The following is an 18,637-nucleotide window of genomic DNA, read 5'->3' on the forward strand; positions in this document are numbered from 1 at the left end:
GGGGAGGAGGGGGAGGAGATGGGGGGAGGGGGAGGAGATGGGGGGAGGGGGAGGAGATGGGGGGGAGGGGGAGGAGATGGGGAAGGAGGTGGGGGAGCAGGAGGGGGGGCAAATGGGGGAGGCGGAGATGGCCTCCGTTCCAGCGGTTCCCTGTGCTGCATTTACCAAGGGCAAGTGGAGGTCCTCCCTGCATTTCGAAATCAACTTGGCTGGTCACAGAGAAGCAAGAAGGAAAGGATAAAAAGAAAGGCAGGCAGAAAGGAGGGCAGGGAGGGAGGAGGGAGAAGGCCAGGGCAGAAGGAAACAGAAGAGGAGAGGAAGTCCCAGAGCCCACAGAGCACAGGAAGAGTAAGTCACCCCAGAAGCTGTATCTCTGCTGCCTGCATTGTCACCTGGGTTCCTGTCATGTTCCCAGGCTTACGGTGTATACGCATGTCTCCCTGTAGCTCTCATGGTAAGAGCTTTGGGGAACTTCCTTCTCCCGCTCTTTCAAGCGCTCCTGCACTGGGGGCACGCCGCTCCGTCCCAGGACAACAGGCTCCCAGGCCCAGAAGGGGCAAAGTCTGTTTGCTCAGCCCTGTGCCTCTCCACCTGCCTCAATGCCCGCCTGTTCCGTCCCCATCCCAGCCGCTCCCTGGGCACCCAGCACACATCCTCACTCTGGCTCTGGCTCTTGCTCTGCATTTCTTCCTTTATTTTATATTTTATTTATCTTATTTATTTTTTTTTAGATGTTATTGAAATTCAAGCTAGTCCACATTTACTGCATTACTAGTGTCAGGGGTAGAACTCAGTGATTCATCGGTTGCATGTAACACCCAGACGTGCCCTCCTTCATGTCGGTGACATGCCCCTCACCCCTTCCCCTCCAGCGGCCCTCACTTTGTTCCCTAGAGTTAAGAGTCTCTTATGGATTCTCTCCCTCTCTCTTTTCACCTTATTTTATTTTTCCTTCCCTTCCCCTAGGTTCACCTCTTTTGTTTCTTAAACTCCACCTGTGAGTGAAAGTACATGGTCATTGTCCTTCTCTGATCGACTCATTCCACTTAGCGTAATACCCTCCAGTGCCATCCATGTTGCTGCGAATGGATTTCATCCTTCTTTAAAGGAACACAGGATTCTGCCCCTGAGGGTTAGCCTCCTTGAACCAAGAGCCAGACCCCCAGAAGTTCTGTCCTTGTCAGCCGAGGAGCCAGGTGTGGGTCCTGGAAATCACGGATGTGCCTTTCACTGTCATCTCAGGCCTCAGGGGAGAACCACATGTGGGAGGGCCTAGCGGTTCCCTGCTTCTCAGCCTTGGACCCCCTATGGTTTTACATGTAGTATTCTCCTTGTGCCCCACAATTATTTTGTGGTACGCAGATGACTCTCGTGTTTACCACCAGGGAAGCGAGGCACTAAGAGAGGGATCTGCCAAGGGCCACGTGAGCAGGTGTAACGTGGGGCTGAGCGAGGAGGTCAGGTTTTCCGGACTTGCTCTGGGAGAGGAGTGACCATCAGTTGAGAGGAGGCCATTCTCTTGTGGGGAAGACTGCCTACCAGGACAGGGATTAGCCCGTGACTGCGAGAGGAGAGGAGCATGTGGGAGACAGACCTGTCACTATAGCCTTTCTGTGGGGAGGCTGGGTCACATTCTTTAAGGGGCCCAGGAACAGCCTACTTACCTCTGGGTCCCTGCCTCAGTCCTCACTCCCTCCTTCCTGAGAAACTGCTGTTTCTCAGGTAGACTGCCTCTGCCAGTAGGAGGCCTGCGGACCCTCAGGACGGACAGAGAACCAGATATCCCTGCATCCCCTCTCTGATGCGATCTTCACTTTTCCTAGCCCAATGCCACCATCAGGGATGGGTACAGTGGGAACTCAGGCTATAGACCCCTCCGACATCTATCTGTCGTCTACACCACTACCCCACACCCCCTTCTCCTTATTTTTTTTTTAAGTTACATGATGGATTTAAATATAAAACTTATCACATTTTTAAAAAAAAAATAAACTCCAAATAGGCATCAGCAGACTTGGACATGTATTCTACTGATGGAGCCAAATAAGACTCAGCTGTACCCGTGCGCTTTAAGCCAGTCCCATAAAGGAGGCTCTGTTGTTTTATTTAAAAACACTTCTTCAGGGGTGCTTGAGTGATCAGTGGGTTAAAGCCTATGCCTTCGGCTCAGGTCATGATCCCAGGGTCCTAGGATCAAGCCCCGCATTGGGCCCTCTGCTCAGCAGGGAGCCTGCTTCCTCCTTTCTCTGCCTACATGTGACCTCTGTCTGTCAGATTAATAAAAATTTAAAAAATAATAATAAAAACTCTCCTCCATTACAGTATTTGGGGTGTTTCTGGGAGGAACTGTCTGAGAGAGTAACCATATCTGCAGACAAAGCCTTCCTCACCAGTATCTGCCTACTTACAAATCTATTTAATAGAGATTTTTTTTTTTTAAAGCATGTGGGAAGAAAATCCCAATATTCAGAGAAGTATAATCTTGTTTTGGTCTGCTGTACATAAACACAATTTCTTTCCCATAGCCCTTTAGGGTAATGATTATGACCAATGAACCTATGTACAAGGGAAGAAAACAAATCAGTATTGAATCTCTATTTGCACCAAGGACAGCACCTCCTTTAAAATCCAACATTCCCCCAGAGTCAGTTCTCTTCCCTTCTACGGATGAGGACATAGGCTCCAAGGGTTGATGGGTTCCACGTCCCAAGGTCCCACGGTTGGTGGGAGGCAGGGCCTTCTTTAGAAGTTGGTTCTCTCTTGCTCCAAAACCCATGCCTTTCTGGTCCTCAATGCTCCCCCTTCAGAATAACATGACTAGGAAAAACTGAGAACTGAGAACATTGGGATTTTGCATAAAATAACAGGAACCGCTAACACTTGTTTGGTGCTTACTATTATTTCCCCATTATTTCCTCTCACCTTCTGGCTGACTCTCTGAGGTAGGTTCTGCTGTTATCCCCATTTTACTGAAGAGGAAGCTGAGGCTCAAGGAACCCAGATAACTTGTTCGCAGACTCACAGCTAGTGAGTGGAAGCCCTGGGTCTCAAGCACTCTGACCTCGCAGCCTGCCCTTCCCCTCACTAAGCTCTCCTGTCTGCCTGTTCAACCTAAAACTATAACCTTCAGAAGAGTGAGCCTCCCCTCTTGCATTCCTTTGTTTTACAGACTGGGAAACTGAGAGTGGACGAGGGACTCATCCCTGGAGCAGAGCCCTTGTACGCAGAGCTGGGATTGGCGCTTGTTATCCACATCCACCAAGCTCGGCGACTCTTCGAGAGTCAGGGCAGCCCGGACCTTCCCTCGATGCCTTCCCCGCTACTCCCTGTTCCCCTTCATGCTCCGTGGGCAGCTTCCTAGCTGTCTGGGGCACACAGGCACACATTGGAGGGACTTTTTGTTTCCATTTTCAAGTGGCTAAAGGAATGCCCCATCCTTCCTGCACCCCAGTACAAGTGTTTACAATCCTCCTTCCACAATAACTAGCAACCACGTCTCACACGCCCCCTCCTCCAGACACTCCAGCATAGCTCCAGACACCAAGCGAGCTCAGCCTTAAGGTAAAAAAGGATCTTCTAAGCTGAAAGGGCCTTCCTTATCTTTCTCCTTCCACTGCTCTGATTCAATCCCCTCTGCCCTGAATGTTCAGGGCCACTGTCCTTGCCGAGGCTCCTACCCCATGAGTGGGTTCATGCCCCTCACCCCCTCGCTGGCTTCCCTGCCTGAGGCTGGGCCCTCCCCTGACATCTTTTACACTGCCCGGAGAAAGCCAAGACACCAGCTTTATCTCCCTGCTGTCCCTGTGGCCCTCACCTCCCCAAGCCTCTTAGATTCCTCAGGACAGCTCACGGGACCCTTCTCATGTGTGACCAGTTACTGGCTCTTTGCTTGATGTGTGCCCCAGCTTCCCTGACCTGCCATGACCACTGGTTGTTCCATTCAACTCCCTGGTGCCCATGCCTTTGCATTGCCCATTCCTAGAATGTCTACCTCTTTTTTTTTTTTTTTTTTTAAATCTGACCCTTCCTGGTGTATGTCAGTATCCAACTTATCTTCCCTGCCTCCCCAAAGTCTTCCCTGAATGTCACAGGGAACGTGACTCATGCCTTCCTATGTCTGCATGGAACAGGTACCTGCATGTACCACAACACAGTCATAATCATGGTAGGAGTGCTTTGTATATCTGACCCTCCCACTAGAATGTGAGCGTCCTGAGTGGGGATTCTGTCCTTTATATCTGTAGACTGAATAATTAACAAAGGCCTCACACATTTTCTCTGCATCTGGGAGCAGTCCATTAAATGAAGGAAGTATTAGTATTGTATGGGGGTCAGGCGATGCAAACCCAAGTGCACCCAAGACTAGGCACATATATATTACATAGATATATTTTGTTACATGCTTATGGTGTATATTAATAATACATTACACAAAATCAATATTTCTGGGGATTTTTGGTAAGTTCGAAGATTAGGCATCATTGGGTCCAAATGGACTGGAGCCAACTACTTGCAGCTCTCTCAGGATGGAAAATATTATCTGATTTGCCACAGTCTCCACCACTCCCTAGTTTTTCACCAACAGTGAGGCTTTGTGTTGATGACCTCTTTCCTCATTATTATTTTTCTTGTCCTATTATTTTTCTTATAGTGGGGAAATATTTCTTCATACCCATAGTCTATCCAAAGGTGGAAATAGGAAAAAGAAGTTGAGAGGACTTTGTATTTTTCAACCTGGCCCATTTTATACACTTGTATCACCCACCTGTCTCCAGTAAGCATTTGATCATGTGAGACCTTTACTAGAGGGATGAAAACACAGGGCACGAGGTGCACAAGGCATCTCACTTCAGCACCCAAGTGGGACCTCAGTAATGCATCACGCCCCCCCGCCCCGCCCCTTGCTTGGGATTTTTCTGAGGACGGTGCCCCTGGAAGCCATTCAAGCAATGAGTATTGACAGCCAGAATGATGTCTACGGCCATTCTCCATCTAGTCCAGCTCTGTCATTTTCCTAAGCTGGAAACTGAGGTCCAGAAAGCTTGAGCAATCACTGATTTGTTGTGACGCTGTCATGAAGCTGATCTGGTGACTCTGGTGCCCAAGCCACCCCACTGGGAGAGAGGAAATGAAAACACAGTCCCCAGTCGGGCTTGTCTTTGGCAAGAGCAGGCAACGCACCAGCTGGGCTGAATCTGTTGCTGCTTTTTCTCAACCTGTCATGAACTTCTCTTTCCCGCACACTGCCCTTGCCTCTCCCCTTCCTGCTCACTCTCCCAGTTCAAACCAACAGTCGTAGATTAACTATCTCGGCACTCCCTGGAGACTTCCCGTTCCAGCCTCATTCCCCAACACACGAGGAATTCGAGGATTTCGGGGGGAGTACTTACGGCACCCGGAGCTTAGGGAACTTCTGGATGTCATTTTCTGTCAGATTCTGAAACAAAGACAGGGGGGCAGGTTACAACCCACACGGGAAGGGCCCTGGGCTGGGTGAGTGGGGTGTGAAAAGGAGTAGTGGGGACTGCAGCAAACCCAAGAGTCCCCCTCCCCCCACCTACCTAAAGTGGCAGCTTCCAGACGTTGCATAAAATATCTGTGGGCCTGGTGTGGCCAGATCTACTTTTTCAAAGGGAATCCCCAAATCTGGATTTTAGGTAGAATTTCCCGAGTTCAAAGTATCGACCGATAATTTTAAGTTGAGCAAACGAATATGATGAGTGTTAAATTGTGGAACCAAACAACCTGCTTTGTAAACTGAATTTGGTCACTCTGTGACCTCTCCCCTAGGCTCTTACCCCTCAGTTTCCATATAGAGAAGCCTGAAGAAGAGGTCTGGGCCCTTATACCAACACACCCCAAAATCTCTCCCATCAGGGTTATTAGTAGCATTCTCTAGATTTGGGGATGCAATAAAGAGGTTTTCCTGAGGGAAAAGAGAAGGGAAAGGAGGAAGGAACTCATATTTGTGAAGAACTGACGCTTGGGCTCTGCCTTACTCGCACTCTGATTACCCTCACATCAAACCTGTGATTTAGGAACCATGAGTGTTCCCATTTTACAGGCGAAAAAGCTGAGGCTCTAGGATATTAAGGGAATTTCAGCTTGTAGGTGATGGAGCTGGTGGCAGAGCCCTGCTCTGTGGCGTCCGTGGTCAATTTTCTTCCTCCAGACTTTCCTCTTCCCACGTCTGATCCCTTTGAGGGACATGGTGACCGTGCTAGAGGGGAAGAGGGTGGGAAGGATATGACAAGACGGTGCCCCAGAGCAGGAGGGGAAGGGCACCAATAGCAGAAACATGAGCACACTTTCCATGGAGCTAATGTTGAGCCACAGAAAGGGATCCACTGATGTTCTATCCGAGGCTGGAAAATGGGTGGTTGGGCTGTTAGCTCTGTAGTCAGACAGGTTAGGTTGGGATCTTGGTCCATCCACTGAATAGCAGTCTGATTTGGGGAATACACTTAAGCTCTCTGAGCCTCAGTTTCCTCTTCTATAAAATAGGAGTCATACTACTACTAAGGACCACCTTTCAGGGGTTATGAGCCCTGAATGAGGTCATGTGTGTCATGAGCTTGGGTCTATGCTTGACACACCCTCCTCTGGGAATAATATACCTTATGTGAATAATCTGTGTGCAAATAAATAACAAATGGGGCGCCTGGGTGGCTCAGTGGGTTAAGACTCTGCCTTCAGCCCAGGTCATGATCTCAGGGTCCTGGGATCGAGTCCCACATCGAGCTCTCTGCTCAGCGGGGAGCCTGCTTCCCTCTCTCTCTCTGCCTGCCTCTCTGCCTACTTGGGATCTGTCTCTCTGTCAAATAAATAAATAAGATCTTTTTTTTTTTTTTTTTAAAGAAAGAAAATAAACAGTAAATAATAATAAACGGGGGTCTGGCTAGCTCTCAGACGTTAGTTTTTTCTCTGCTCCTCTCCTGGGCTGGGAGCCGCCTGGCAGGTTGTTGGCTGCCTATGGGAAAGAGCTGGGCGTGCTCCCTTCCAGCCCAGTGGTGCAGGAGCTGGGGCATTTTAGTGAGGAGTCCATTGGGCTCAGGGACTCCCCCTCTTGGGTGCAGTGTCTGACCCAGGCCCCTGGCAACAGGGTTGGGACTGGAGTCTGCCCAGAATCCTGAGACAATCAGACTTTTGGTCAAGCTTCTTAACTTCTCTCTTTTTTCATTTTAATTTTTTAAAAGATTTATTTATTTTAGGAGGGCAGGGGCAGAGGGAGAGGGAGAAGCAGACTCCCTGCTGAGTGAGGAACCTGGCATGGAGATGGATCCCAGGACCCCGAGATCATGACTGAAGTCAACGTCAGACACTTAATGGACTGAGCCACCCAGGCCCTCAGCAGAGACAGTTTTAAGTAGACTCCACGCTGAGTGCAGAGCCTGACATGGGGCTCAAGACCCTGATACCATGACCTGAGTCGAAACCAAGAGTCAGACCATGCCACCCAGGTGCCCCTCTCTTTTATTCTTTTTAACATCCTTAAGCAACACCTTCTCCTTCCTCCAGCACCAGCCCCTCTCAGGGACGTGCCAAGACTCACATTCAGAGTGGCTTGGAGAGTGCAGGCTTCCTGGGGGCTGCCAAAGGGCTGTGGCCGCAGACAGGTGGGGGGGACCTGGCCCTTGCCTTCTGTTTGGCAGACATAGGCTGAGGGAATCCGAGCAAGATTGTGAAGGAGAAGGTGGACTTGAGTGTGGCTGGAGACACGGAGGAACAGGAAGTTAGGGAGGAGACAGGCCTTTAGAACAGGGCAGGGATGGGGAGGAAAGAGGAGAGATGTTTAAAAGGATTTGTAGGGAGTTGTGCTGTGTGATATAACCCCTCCCCTACCTCCTTCTAAAACCTGCGGCCACTCTGGGTTGCCTGTGTGATCGCTGGTGCCTTTGCAGGAGGGCGACTAGGAGCTGAGTATGTCCTTTAGCGGGGCCCTGGCTGGGGAGGAGACTGCGGGTGCTGCTGTGTGCCCGCCCACTGTCCACTCTCTCGTGCTCCCTTGCTGCCTGGACCTGGATTTCATTCAGAGCAGTAAACATGCCATGTCCAAAATACTGAGCACCCTACACCTCCCTGCTACAGTAGAGGTCATGGGACTCAGGTGCGGCCGGTGAGATATAACCTAAGGTCTACGGGATGGAACGTCTGGAAAGGTTACTGCTTTCCTGAAAAGGAGGGGAAGCATTCCCCACACATTTTTGTGCCTTTTACTAGGCCCTGCCCTGCTTCCTCCTGCCTGGAATGTGGATGAGAGGTCCTGACATGTCACAGCCAACCTGCAGCCCCTTGGGCAGAAGCCACAAGTGTCTTCCATAGACTAGTTGGGAGGCGTGGCGGGGCCGGATTCCCAGTGACTGTGTTCAGCCGCTCACCAGCCCCTAGAGTCTGCTCTAGATTGCTTATCGCTTGAGAAAGATAAACCCCTGTTTGGTTAAGCCACTGTGGTCAGGTTTCTGTTAAAGGCAGCCACATGCCTTCCTAACTGACACAGTTCCAAACACTTTTCTTCCTTTCTTTCAACTTTCTGGAAGTACGGCACCCCCTTCCCCACCAGACAAGGTTCTTCTCGCCTCACTAGGAAACCAAAACAGCAGCAACACCAATGCGAGCGACCTACTAGCCCCAGCAATGAAGAGAAACAGAGAATGCGGACTTCCTCTGCTGTCTTCAGGAGCAGAATGGTCCCGGATATTACAACACCCGGAGTGATGGATGAGAGATTAGAGCTCCCCTCAGAGCTCACGCTGTACCCAGAGCACCTGGGGTGGAGTGGGGTTTCAGCAGAGGCTATCTTCAAATACCCCAGTTGCAGAGCTAGACACCAGGCTCTGCTCCCCGTTCTTCTGGTTCCTAATGCCTTGCTTTCCACTTGCTCCTGGTCACATGATAAGCAGAATACGCGGCAGTGTCCAGGGACTGACAGGTCCTGGATACGGGACCATATGAGCAGCTGCTCTGAGAGCATCTCTTAGCCATGGAAACAGCCCTGTCCTAGCAGGCCTAAGTTTCACACAGGGAGTGATGTGGGGACTGGAAGGGACTGTCACCTACTGTGACCTGGTCCAATGTGCTTCTGCTCAGGAGGAAAAGACAGAAGCTCAGAGAAGGCAAGTGCTTGCTTAAGGTGACCCCAGAGCATCAGGTGACCCCAAGCAGGACCACCCACAAAGAGGTCTTACTCCCGGTCCACTCAGCACTGATGAGTCTCGGATCTCAGTTTCCAATGGTAAAGGCACCAGAAGGAAATATTTACATTTAGTACTAAGGTGCCAAGATCAACAACAAAACTCCAGGTTTTCCCCAGGCTCAAGGCTCAGTATGAAGAAATAACATTGTTAAAAAACTCATGCAGTAGTAAAGTAAATTAAGTGTGTGCTTTAGCACAATAACTAGGTATGGAGCTTAAAAAATTCACATCACGCCTCCCTACACTTTTCCTCGGTTGCAAATAAGGTGGTTAGAGCCTTCCCAAAGATACCTTATTGCCATGAAACAAGCTTCTGGGAGGCAGAAACCACACCTTAGTCATTTTTATACTCCCAGGATTTGGCATGGTTCAGTATATAAAGGGAGCCCAGAAAAATGCTTGTGAAGTGAATGGATGGGTAAATTCCAGCATGATGTAGGTGAAACGGAGAATACACGTGTCTTACGTGGCACATGAAAGCAAAACTCAGACCAGTGGGGTACAGTTCAGTCTCAGCATGAAACTTAAGAGCTGCCTCGAAAGGGGAGATGAATATGTGTGGTAGTGAGCACACCATCCCTAAAAGTATTCAAGCAGTCGTTAATGGCAGAAATGCAATATAGGAAATGGATCGGAGAGCTGGGCAGAAAGCTAGAGCTTGTAATGTCTCTGGCCTCTTCTAAGGCTGAGGTCTCATGGCTATAGACCTCGCTGCTGCTAGCCATGCCTTGCAAGGAAGCACAATTTACCTTGCCCTCCTCATTCCTAATCCAAATTAGGATTTGGAGCATCTATCCATGAGACTTTTGAAGTCTTGCTCTGACTTCCTTTTGAAGGGCAAGGTTGGAGCGTCTATCCATGAGACTTTCGAAGTCTTGCTCTGACTTATTTTTGAAGGGCAAGGAAGCATGAGATGGGAAGGGGGTAGATCGGTACAGCTGGGGTTTGTCTTTCCCACAGGCAAAGGTAGCATTGCAGGCGAAATGCTCAGACCACCTCCCAACCACTTCCCACTTCTCAGAGCTGCATCTCTTTCCAATCGAGGGCTTAGTCCTTCACGTACAACCGCATCTTAGTATTATATTAAAGCTCTTTGCAACAATATAAGGGAGTAGAGAGAGTCCTAACACATGTGTGTTTAATTGGCAAAAACTATGTGAATGTGGTAGGGAGAACGAGGGATGTAATGAATGATGAGAGTGATCTCACACTTTATCCCATTCGGTGAGTATGTACTCCAGAATGAGAGATGGGAAAAAAGGATCTTCTGTTCTCCCAAATGGTCTTTCTCCCCCTTAGGTTTCTCCAAGTATGGATGGCATTTGAAAAGATCTTCAAGGGGTGTGTGTGTGCTTGTGTGTGTGAGTGTGGGTGTGAACCGTACTTGGATTCCTCCTTATACTTTGACTTTAGAATGCACCTTGGTATCGGTGAAAGACCAGGGAGGTATCCTGGATAATAGGATCCTGAGAGATGACGTCAGCAAGAGCCATACAAAACCTCAGAAGACGGCAAAGGGTTGTGTGGAGATTCTGAAGACTAGCCTTGACCCTGAGCATCCCCAAGAACAGAGTAGACAAGTTGGCTCCGCCATGATTGGTTAACATATGGAACAGCAGAAGAATCAATGAAACAAGATGGAATTGGGAGGGAGGGAGACAAACCATAAGTGACTCTTAATCTCACAAAACAAACTGAGGGTTGCTGGGGGGAGGGGCATTGGGAGAAGGGGGGTGGGGTTATGGACATTGGGGAGGGTATGTGCTTTGGTGAGTGCTGTGAAGTGTATAAACCTGGTGATTCACAGACCTGTATCCCTGGGGATAAAAATATATGTTTATAAAAATTAAAAAATAAAAAAAAAAAAGCATATGGAACAGCTTTGGTCTCAATGTTTCAAACTGACCAGCACTTACCAAAAACCGCTGCCCATCGATTTGATGCTTTTTCACTGCCTTCTCACAGTCCCTGTAGTTCAGCTGCAAAGAAGAGAGGAAGGTGCTGTCAGTGGCGGGCAGGTGCATGCTGTTAGTTCCCCTTACTGATCTGCCCCAGAAGCTTAGCAATTTGTGGTACTTGTGGCTAGCCAGACCCCTACCCTCCTTCCCCCCACTATCTAACAGATCCCTACCTCAGCTCTGCTTTCACTTGCCCCTTGGGACTCTCTGAAATGGAGACATTGCCTCCATCGAAGGTTTCAGGGCCAACTTCTACAAAAAGAAAGTGCCTTCAAGCCTACGAAGTCTAGCCATATGCTCCTCGGCCACACAGAGAAGAGGTGAGAAAAAGAAAATAAATAGCAATCATGGCATCACCGCCAAAAGACAACCTTGGAGAATATTCGATGAGTTTCCTATAGTACTTTATTCTGGGGGCGCCTGGGTGGCTCAGTGGGTTAAGCCGCTGCCTTCGGCTCAGGTCATGATCTCAGGGTCCTGGGATCGAGTCCCGCATCGGGCTCTCTGCTCAGCGGGGAGCCTGCTTCCTCCTCTCTCTCTCTGCCTGCCTCTCTGCCTACTTGTGATCTCTCTCTGTCAAATAAATAAATAAATAATAAAATCTTAAAGAAAAAAAAGTACTTTATTCTGAGCATATCTCTAAACGTAATGGAGGTTATCACTTAATTATTTCATTTTATTATCCTAACTTTTTCTCTTAAATTACCTTAAAATGATATAAAGGCACTGCCTCATGTTATCACAAACCTATTCTAAATATTATTTTCTTTAATTACTCCTTTATTTGCTGGTCGTTTAGGTTTTTGTTTTGTTTTGTTTTGTTTTTTTACCAAACTGCTATTCCAATTATGGTAATAGAAACAGCTGATAATTATTGAGTGCTTGTTATCTGGTAGGCACTCTTCTGTGTATTTTAACCAATCTTAAGTCTTTAATTCTCACTTCTTCCAGACAGGGTCAAAGGTACAGACTGTTAAATAACTTGCACGAGGTCCATGGGTAGCAGGTGACAGAGGTGACAATCGGGCCTCAGGACAAGGCTTTAATGTCTCTGCCGTGAATGTTCTTCTTTTTGTTAGTAACAGGATAACTTACAGTAAGTAGAGCAAACATACTTAAGTGTACGTGATACACCATCGAGATCAAAATATAGAAAGAACATCATGGATATCCTTCTGCACGCAGTTGTTTATTTTTTTGTTTGTTTGTTTGGGTTTTTTTTTTTCCTCTATTTAAGATAAATTAAGCTGGATTCTCAGAATAGGTTACAAGATCAACAGGAATGAACTTGGTTGCTTTCCCAAAGAGTAACATCAGTTGATAATCTTATCAGTTTTCTGTTTCACCTTGTTTTCAACAGCCTAAGAATTTGCATTTGAAAAATATCCAAATGTGATACTTTGGGCTGCAGTATTTAAGGCGAAAAGTCTGTCCTGGAGAATCTTTGATTCTTCTCACAAGGGTGAGGCTCACAGTTTGTGGCAGGCTTCTTTTGGGGGGCAAATTATGGTCTTTTTTTTTTTTTTAATGGTCAATCAATCTAAAAAGTAAAAATAATTGTTGTAATCTCTTGGCTTGAAAGGGTGGGATAAACGTTAGAAAGCTCAGGAAAAGCTGATTTTGCGGTCAGTGTGGAACATGAGCAACATCTGAGACACCATGAGCATCCCTTCTATTTCCATGCAATGGGGTAGAAGTTCTTGGAATATTCAACTGCCTTTAATTCATCATTCACTGTCATCATTGTCAGATAAGGTTCTGACTTTGCAGATTGCTGACTTGGACTCTACATAGACAGATAGCCCTGTGGACTGGGGCTTCCCCAGAAGTTTGATTCTGGTTCATTAATACCTGGGCCTGGAGGCTAGAAACTGTGTTTTTTAGCAAGCACAGAGAGGATTCTATGAGGACCCAGCTTTTGAAAGCAGTGGTCTAGAGCAGGTACATGGTGTTGTAGACGGGACAACTGAGGCCCAGAGAGAGGAAGAGATGGGCCTAAGGTCACACAGTGGTTTGGGAGCATAGCTGGGATTAGAAATGGCTCTGACCCAGGGCCTTACCACGGCATGGCCCAGGGATGCTCTCTTGCCAAGTCAAAAGAAATTGGAGGGGCTAGGGGCACCTGAATGGCTCCATCAGTTAAGTATCTGCCTTCAGCTCAGGTCATGATCCTAAGGCCCTGGGATCAAACCCCACCCACATCAGGCTCCTTGCTCAGTGGAGAGTCGGCTTCTCCCTCTGCCTCACACCCTGCTCTCTCTTTCTCTCTCTCTCTCAAATAATAAAGAAAATCTTTAAAAAAAAAAAAAAAAAAGAAAGAGAGAGAGAGAGAAAGAGGAAAGGGAGAAATAAAGAAAGAAACAAAGAAAGAAAAAAAGGAAAGAAAGAAAGAAATTGGAGGGGTTAAAGAAATCCAAAACATGACCTCTATCCTCAGGGACTTGCATTCCAGACAGAGGATGAGCTCCACATATCTAAGTAAGACACGAAGGCCTGCCAGTCTGCCTGGGCATCCCCAGCTAGGGTCCGGTGAACAGCAGGAAAAGGGACTATCCAACATAAACTGGCCCCCCGCAATCTGTTGAGTGCTGCACACACCGTATCTCCTTTCATCCTTTCAACAATACCATGCAGGTAGTTGCTCTGAGTGTCTCTCGTGTGTTGATGAGGAAGCTGAGGCTCAGAGAGGTGAAGTAAAGAAGGGAAGGTCACCCCCTGGCAGGGGGTAGAGCCAGGATTCCGAGCAAAGTGTCGGACTCTAGAGCTGCCTGGGAGGGGTCTCGGAAGGGGGACCAACCAGTTCGTGGATTCTTTGAACAGGATCCTTGATGACTAAGATCCATCCCCAAATGACTACGTGGCCAGTTCATTTGCTATGTTCTCTCTGGGGGAATTAAGTGCCCAGGATTTCAAGGAAATCCATCTGTGTCCGTGGGGGATGGGAACTTCCAGATCACAGATTCCCTTTAATCTCATCCTACCGTCGTTTTTCTTCCATCTCTTCCCTTCCTTTCTCCTTCCTTCCTTCCTTCCTTCCTTCCTTCCTTCCTTCCTTCCTTCCTTCTTTCTTCCTTTCTATGTCAGGAGAAGAAACCTGTTCCAGTGCTGCTGATGTATCCCAGGGTCTGGGTTCTCCAAGAAGGAGGCTCTCTCTTCCCCCAGCCCAGGCAGATGGCCATCGCCCTGAGTCACCCCTGACCTATCATCCGTCTCCCCGCCCTGGGGGGGACTTGCCCATGCATTCTGCTGTGGCATCGCTGTTCACAGTTCTTCTCACACTGACGATGGAGCCTGTCTGGGCCTTTCAGTCCGTTCCCAGGATCCTCTCACCCATTCTCAGCATTTTCTCTTTTCTTTAATGGACGTAACATGCAACTTTATAGCATCTTGACAAATGTCACCTTCTTGTCCTAACCCATATGGTCTACATTTAAGAAAAACACTTCAAAAGTCAGTTGTCCCAACCACCTTTGCACCCACAGTGCTGAAACCTAAGCTTATTGTGACCTTTTGGAGGAAAGAAGAACAAAAACGAGATGTACACAAAGCGGCAAATAACAGGGCCTGGGGCTGTGCCTCTTTCATGCCACACCCGCTTCTACATCCGCTCATGTCTCTCCTGTAAGTGGAGGGGGAGCAGAGAGGCACTATAAAGACCCCAGGTGTCTCTGTGTCCCAGAGAGCCCCATTCCACTCCCAGGAAAAACAGAAAGTTGACTCAAATGACCTTGAAAGTCTTGACCTTAAAATCACATCTTTATAACCATCTGGTATGTCAACTGATTTCCATCAAAGCCGCCAGGGACAGGGCTGTTAGAAGCTCAGATGTCCCTTCTGAGGGATATCCCTTGAACAGAGTTGGAGAGTCCCTGAGTCATGTGGCTTGGGATCTCCCCCAAGCAGATGTGTGGCCTGTGGTCCCCCCAGCAGATGACCAAGCACAGGGTTCCTTGAGCAGCCCCTCCAGGGCCAGTACACAGAACAGTATCACTCCTGTCTCGGGTTGGCCACAAGCCTGGCCTCTGACCCTGATGGCGAAATTCTTCCTCTTAGGTGCCTCAGTTTCCCCAGCTATCTCAACCGATCACAATCTGGAGCTCATAGTAGTTCTCTTGCATGCTTCATAAGACCTTCCAAGAGCTCCAGCAAGACTCCATTCTCCCTAAGGGCTTAAGGAGCCCTCTTTCAGGTCAGGAGCAATGACTGCCCAGACGCCAGTTCTGGCATTGTCTGTCCTAGCCTTCTCCAGCCCTCCTGCCCTGCCTTTGCTTTCTCCCACACCCAGGGCTCCATTCACCCCTTTCTAATAAGCAGCCTCGATCTCATTAGTGGTTACAGCAGTTTTGAGTCTCTGAGCATGGACTCTGAAGCCAGAAAGGTATGTCACATGTAGTCCCTGGGGCTTTGGGCCATTGTAACCTCCCTGAGCCTGCTTTGCAGCTGAGCCAAGAGGACGGCGATCTCAAAGAGTGTTAAACGGGACACTGCCTAGGGAGCACACACCAGAGGCCTGGCATTTAATGGGTGCACGTCCATCTGAGGCCCCCCCCTTCTCCCTGAAACTCATCGCCAGGTGCACTCAGCGTGTACGTTCATCTACACCTCGCTCGCTCAGCTGGTAAGGCTGCCGTGGGCTTGGATGATCCCCACTCTGTTTTGCACCTCTCATGTTCTGCCCAGACTCCTCCTCCAAGCCTCCATCCAGCCCACCGAGGGCCACCGGCCTCAACACCGACCAGAGAGTAAGGCTCACCTTCCTGAAATAGTCTGCAAGGCTGTCAGGGTCCCAGGACAGGACGTCCGAGCGAAAGGGCACATTCTTCAATGCCATAGCTGTGCTCCTGGGATAGAACTCACAGGCGGAGCGTAGGTGCTGCAGCCATGGACAGAGAACCCCGAATCCAGAGCACAGAGATATCCTTGGCTCTTCCAACTCCCAGTTACCTTCTGGAACTCCCCGTTGGAGCACACGTCTTTTCGGCTCTAACCAGAACCCAGAAAGCAACGGCTTCCTCTGCGAACAAATATGGTCTCTTCTCAGAAAACGACTCAGCAAGTTTCCTTTACCACTTCCTCTGCTCGGCTCTAAATAAGTAAACAAGGAAGCCCAGCTCTAGGGGCTGGAGAGGTAACTAGAGCACCAGGGTGGTAATCTTGCCCTGGTCCTGGCCTCCTGGCCACCCCCACCCCACGGGAGGGGCAGAGAGGGGGACCTAGACTCCGGTGTGAGCCCAAGCGCGTTTCCATTAAAAGTCCTGGCACCCAGATAGTCATACCACCGTCCTGCTTGACTGGGTCTTTGCAGATGAAAACCAGTTTTGACAGTTGACCTCAAATATACATAAGCTCCCCCATCAGCAAACTGCGGGGGTAAGGAGCATGGCTCTGTAACGCTTTCCAACCCTCCCTCAGTCTCTCCCAAAAGGACAAGGATGACGTCACTTCAGCTTCCATGGAGTTAGGAGGCAATTCTCCAGGAGGGAGCTGGGCACCCAGGGCTGAGAAAGGGGCTGCCCCGGGCATACCCAGGTTTCACTTCTGATGGGATTGTTTCCACACTGTGCAACCCTACACAAGGACTCAAAATCGAGGAGTCTTGGTTTCCATATCCGTAAAATAGGAAAACAGGAATTGTCTCATATATACATAAATGTAAGATGCAGTTAACAGGATAAACTTTGAAAAAAAAAAATCAAAAGCACACAAAGAGCAACTGCTGTTGATGATGCCACGGGCTCTATCTGCTGTGGTTTTCCCCATAGATTCTAGGCACCATCGATTCCCCCATATCCTCTACCCGAAGAGTACACTCTCCGGAGTGGCCCTACAGCGGGACATGGGCACCTGCCGCTCTCTGAGCTGCTCTCAGACCCTCGCATTTCTCAGAGGATGCACCCCTCATTTTCAGAGGGCAAATCCAGTGCATAAAAGCAAATACATTTGTGAAATGTCGCAGTCTCTAAACACGGGTTCTCCGCTTGAGCTAATGCTCTGGGCCCCCACATTCACGCACAGCTCTCCGTTCTGGTGCTTTAGGAAAGCATCAGGCTCTGTTGCATTTACTGAGTGACACTACCTTGGTCCCCGAGGACCTCCACTCTTGAAGCCCTTCCGAGGGCAGCTTTGGCCATGCAGAGTTCCCATCTTAGGCACAAAGGAGCCCCACTGTCCCTGCTCCAGACTCTCCAGGTCATTCTGAGCTACTAGGAGATCTGCATTTCATTCCAGGCCCAGGACCTGAGAAACAGCCCAAGGAGCGCTGGAGGCACGAGTCATCATTGATCAAGGCCACCCAGGCAAGTACTCTGCACAGGGTCGAGGACCTAAGAGCTCTCAGGACTCACTGTGCTCGACAGGGCACAGCCCTGCTGTTCAAAAGCTCCGCCATTGCGGGGAGAGGTCATCTGGTGTTTCAAATCACCAAACAGTGGTCGATGACAGAAAGCTATTTCAAAAGAGAAGGAAGGAGAGAAATCACTTCTGCGTGGGGTAGTCAAAGAAGATGTTGTGGGGGTGCCCGGGTGGGTGAGTGGTTTGAGTGTCTGCCTGGGATTGAACCCCACATCATATCAGGCTCCCTGCTCAGCACGGAGTCTGCTTCTCCCCCTCCCTCTGCCCCGATGCCATGCTCATGCCCCTGATCGCTTGCTCACTCTCTCTCTAAAATAAATAATGAAATTTTAAGGAAAAAAAAAAAAGCTGTGGCATTAGCTGGAATTGAAGCAGGGCCTTGGAAGATGGAGCAGAGGGAGAATATTCTGGACCTGTCGGGGGCTGTGTGTGGGTGGGTACTTAGCGAGCAAAAATAAAACAAAACAAAACAAAACAAAAACGCACAGCACCTATGGAAAGGAATGTTTAATATCATTCTTAGAGATAGAAGCGCTTTTTAAAATAATGTTCAATCCCAGTCAGGAGAATAAATATCTACAGAAACATAGAGATTGAATTAAGGTATAGCTAAATATCAGGCTCCCTTGAAAGAATGCTCCAGTAAGTGTGGCCAGGATGGACAGTCCTTGGAGCCCATTTAGAAGAGAGACACAGCAGGTAAGAAATGCGGACGACAGTGATGATGGAGATAAGGCTCATCACGAGTGAAACACCTAAAGTCCTTCCTGTGTGCCAGGGAGTAGTAGGCTAGAATCTTGTTAATTATTCGTGCTATCACCTCTCCTATTTTACAGAAGGGAAAGCTGAGGCTCAGAGAGATAAAGGTACTTGCTGCCTTGCACCCAGCAAGTGGGTTGTGCAGCCAGATCTCTCTGGTGCCCTCTCTGGGTCCAGAGTCCCTGTCCTTCCTTTTCTGTCACCTCAAGGCTCTGAGATGTTGCATAAATCACTCTGGTGGAGAAGGGATGCAAACCCAGCTCTGTCTCCAGAGTCTGTGCTCTGTACTACTCTATCAGCCTCCTTTCCATGAAGGGCAAGGTAGCTTGTCATTCTGGACAACTTATAAAGAGGATCCAGCACCTTCTATGAGGCC

General features: G+C 48.8%; 1 protein-coding gene across 1 annotated transcript in view; it reads right to left on the reverse strand.

Moving 5' to 3' along the window:
• LCP2 (lymphocyte cytosolic protein 2) overlaps positions 1-16,194 on the reverse strand; it is a 43,457-nt gene extending 27,263 nt beyond the window's left edge. Inside the window, exons 1-3 of the mRNA XM_059417341.1 lie at positions 15,905-16,194; positions 11,110-11,172; positions 5,391-5,437 (exon numbers count right to left, since the gene is read on the reverse strand). Coding sequence (XP_059273324.1) covers positions 5,391-5,437; positions 11,110-11,172; positions 15,905-15,982 — 188 coding nt within the window. The 5' untranslated portion in view covers positions 15,983-16,194. The remainder of the gene's footprint in view (positions 1-5,390; positions 5,438-11,109; positions 11,173-15,904) is intronic.
• Between the last annotated feature and the right edge of the window lie 2,443 nt (positions 16,195-18,637).

Source organism: Mustela nigripes, chromosome 12 (assembly GCF_022355385.1).
Source record: "Mustela nigripes isolate SB6536 chromosome 12, MUSNIG.SB6536, whole genome shotgun sequence".
Classification (NCBI taxonomy): domain Eukaryota; kingdom Metazoa; phylum Chordata; class Mammalia; order Carnivora; family Mustelidae; genus Mustela; species Mustela nigripes.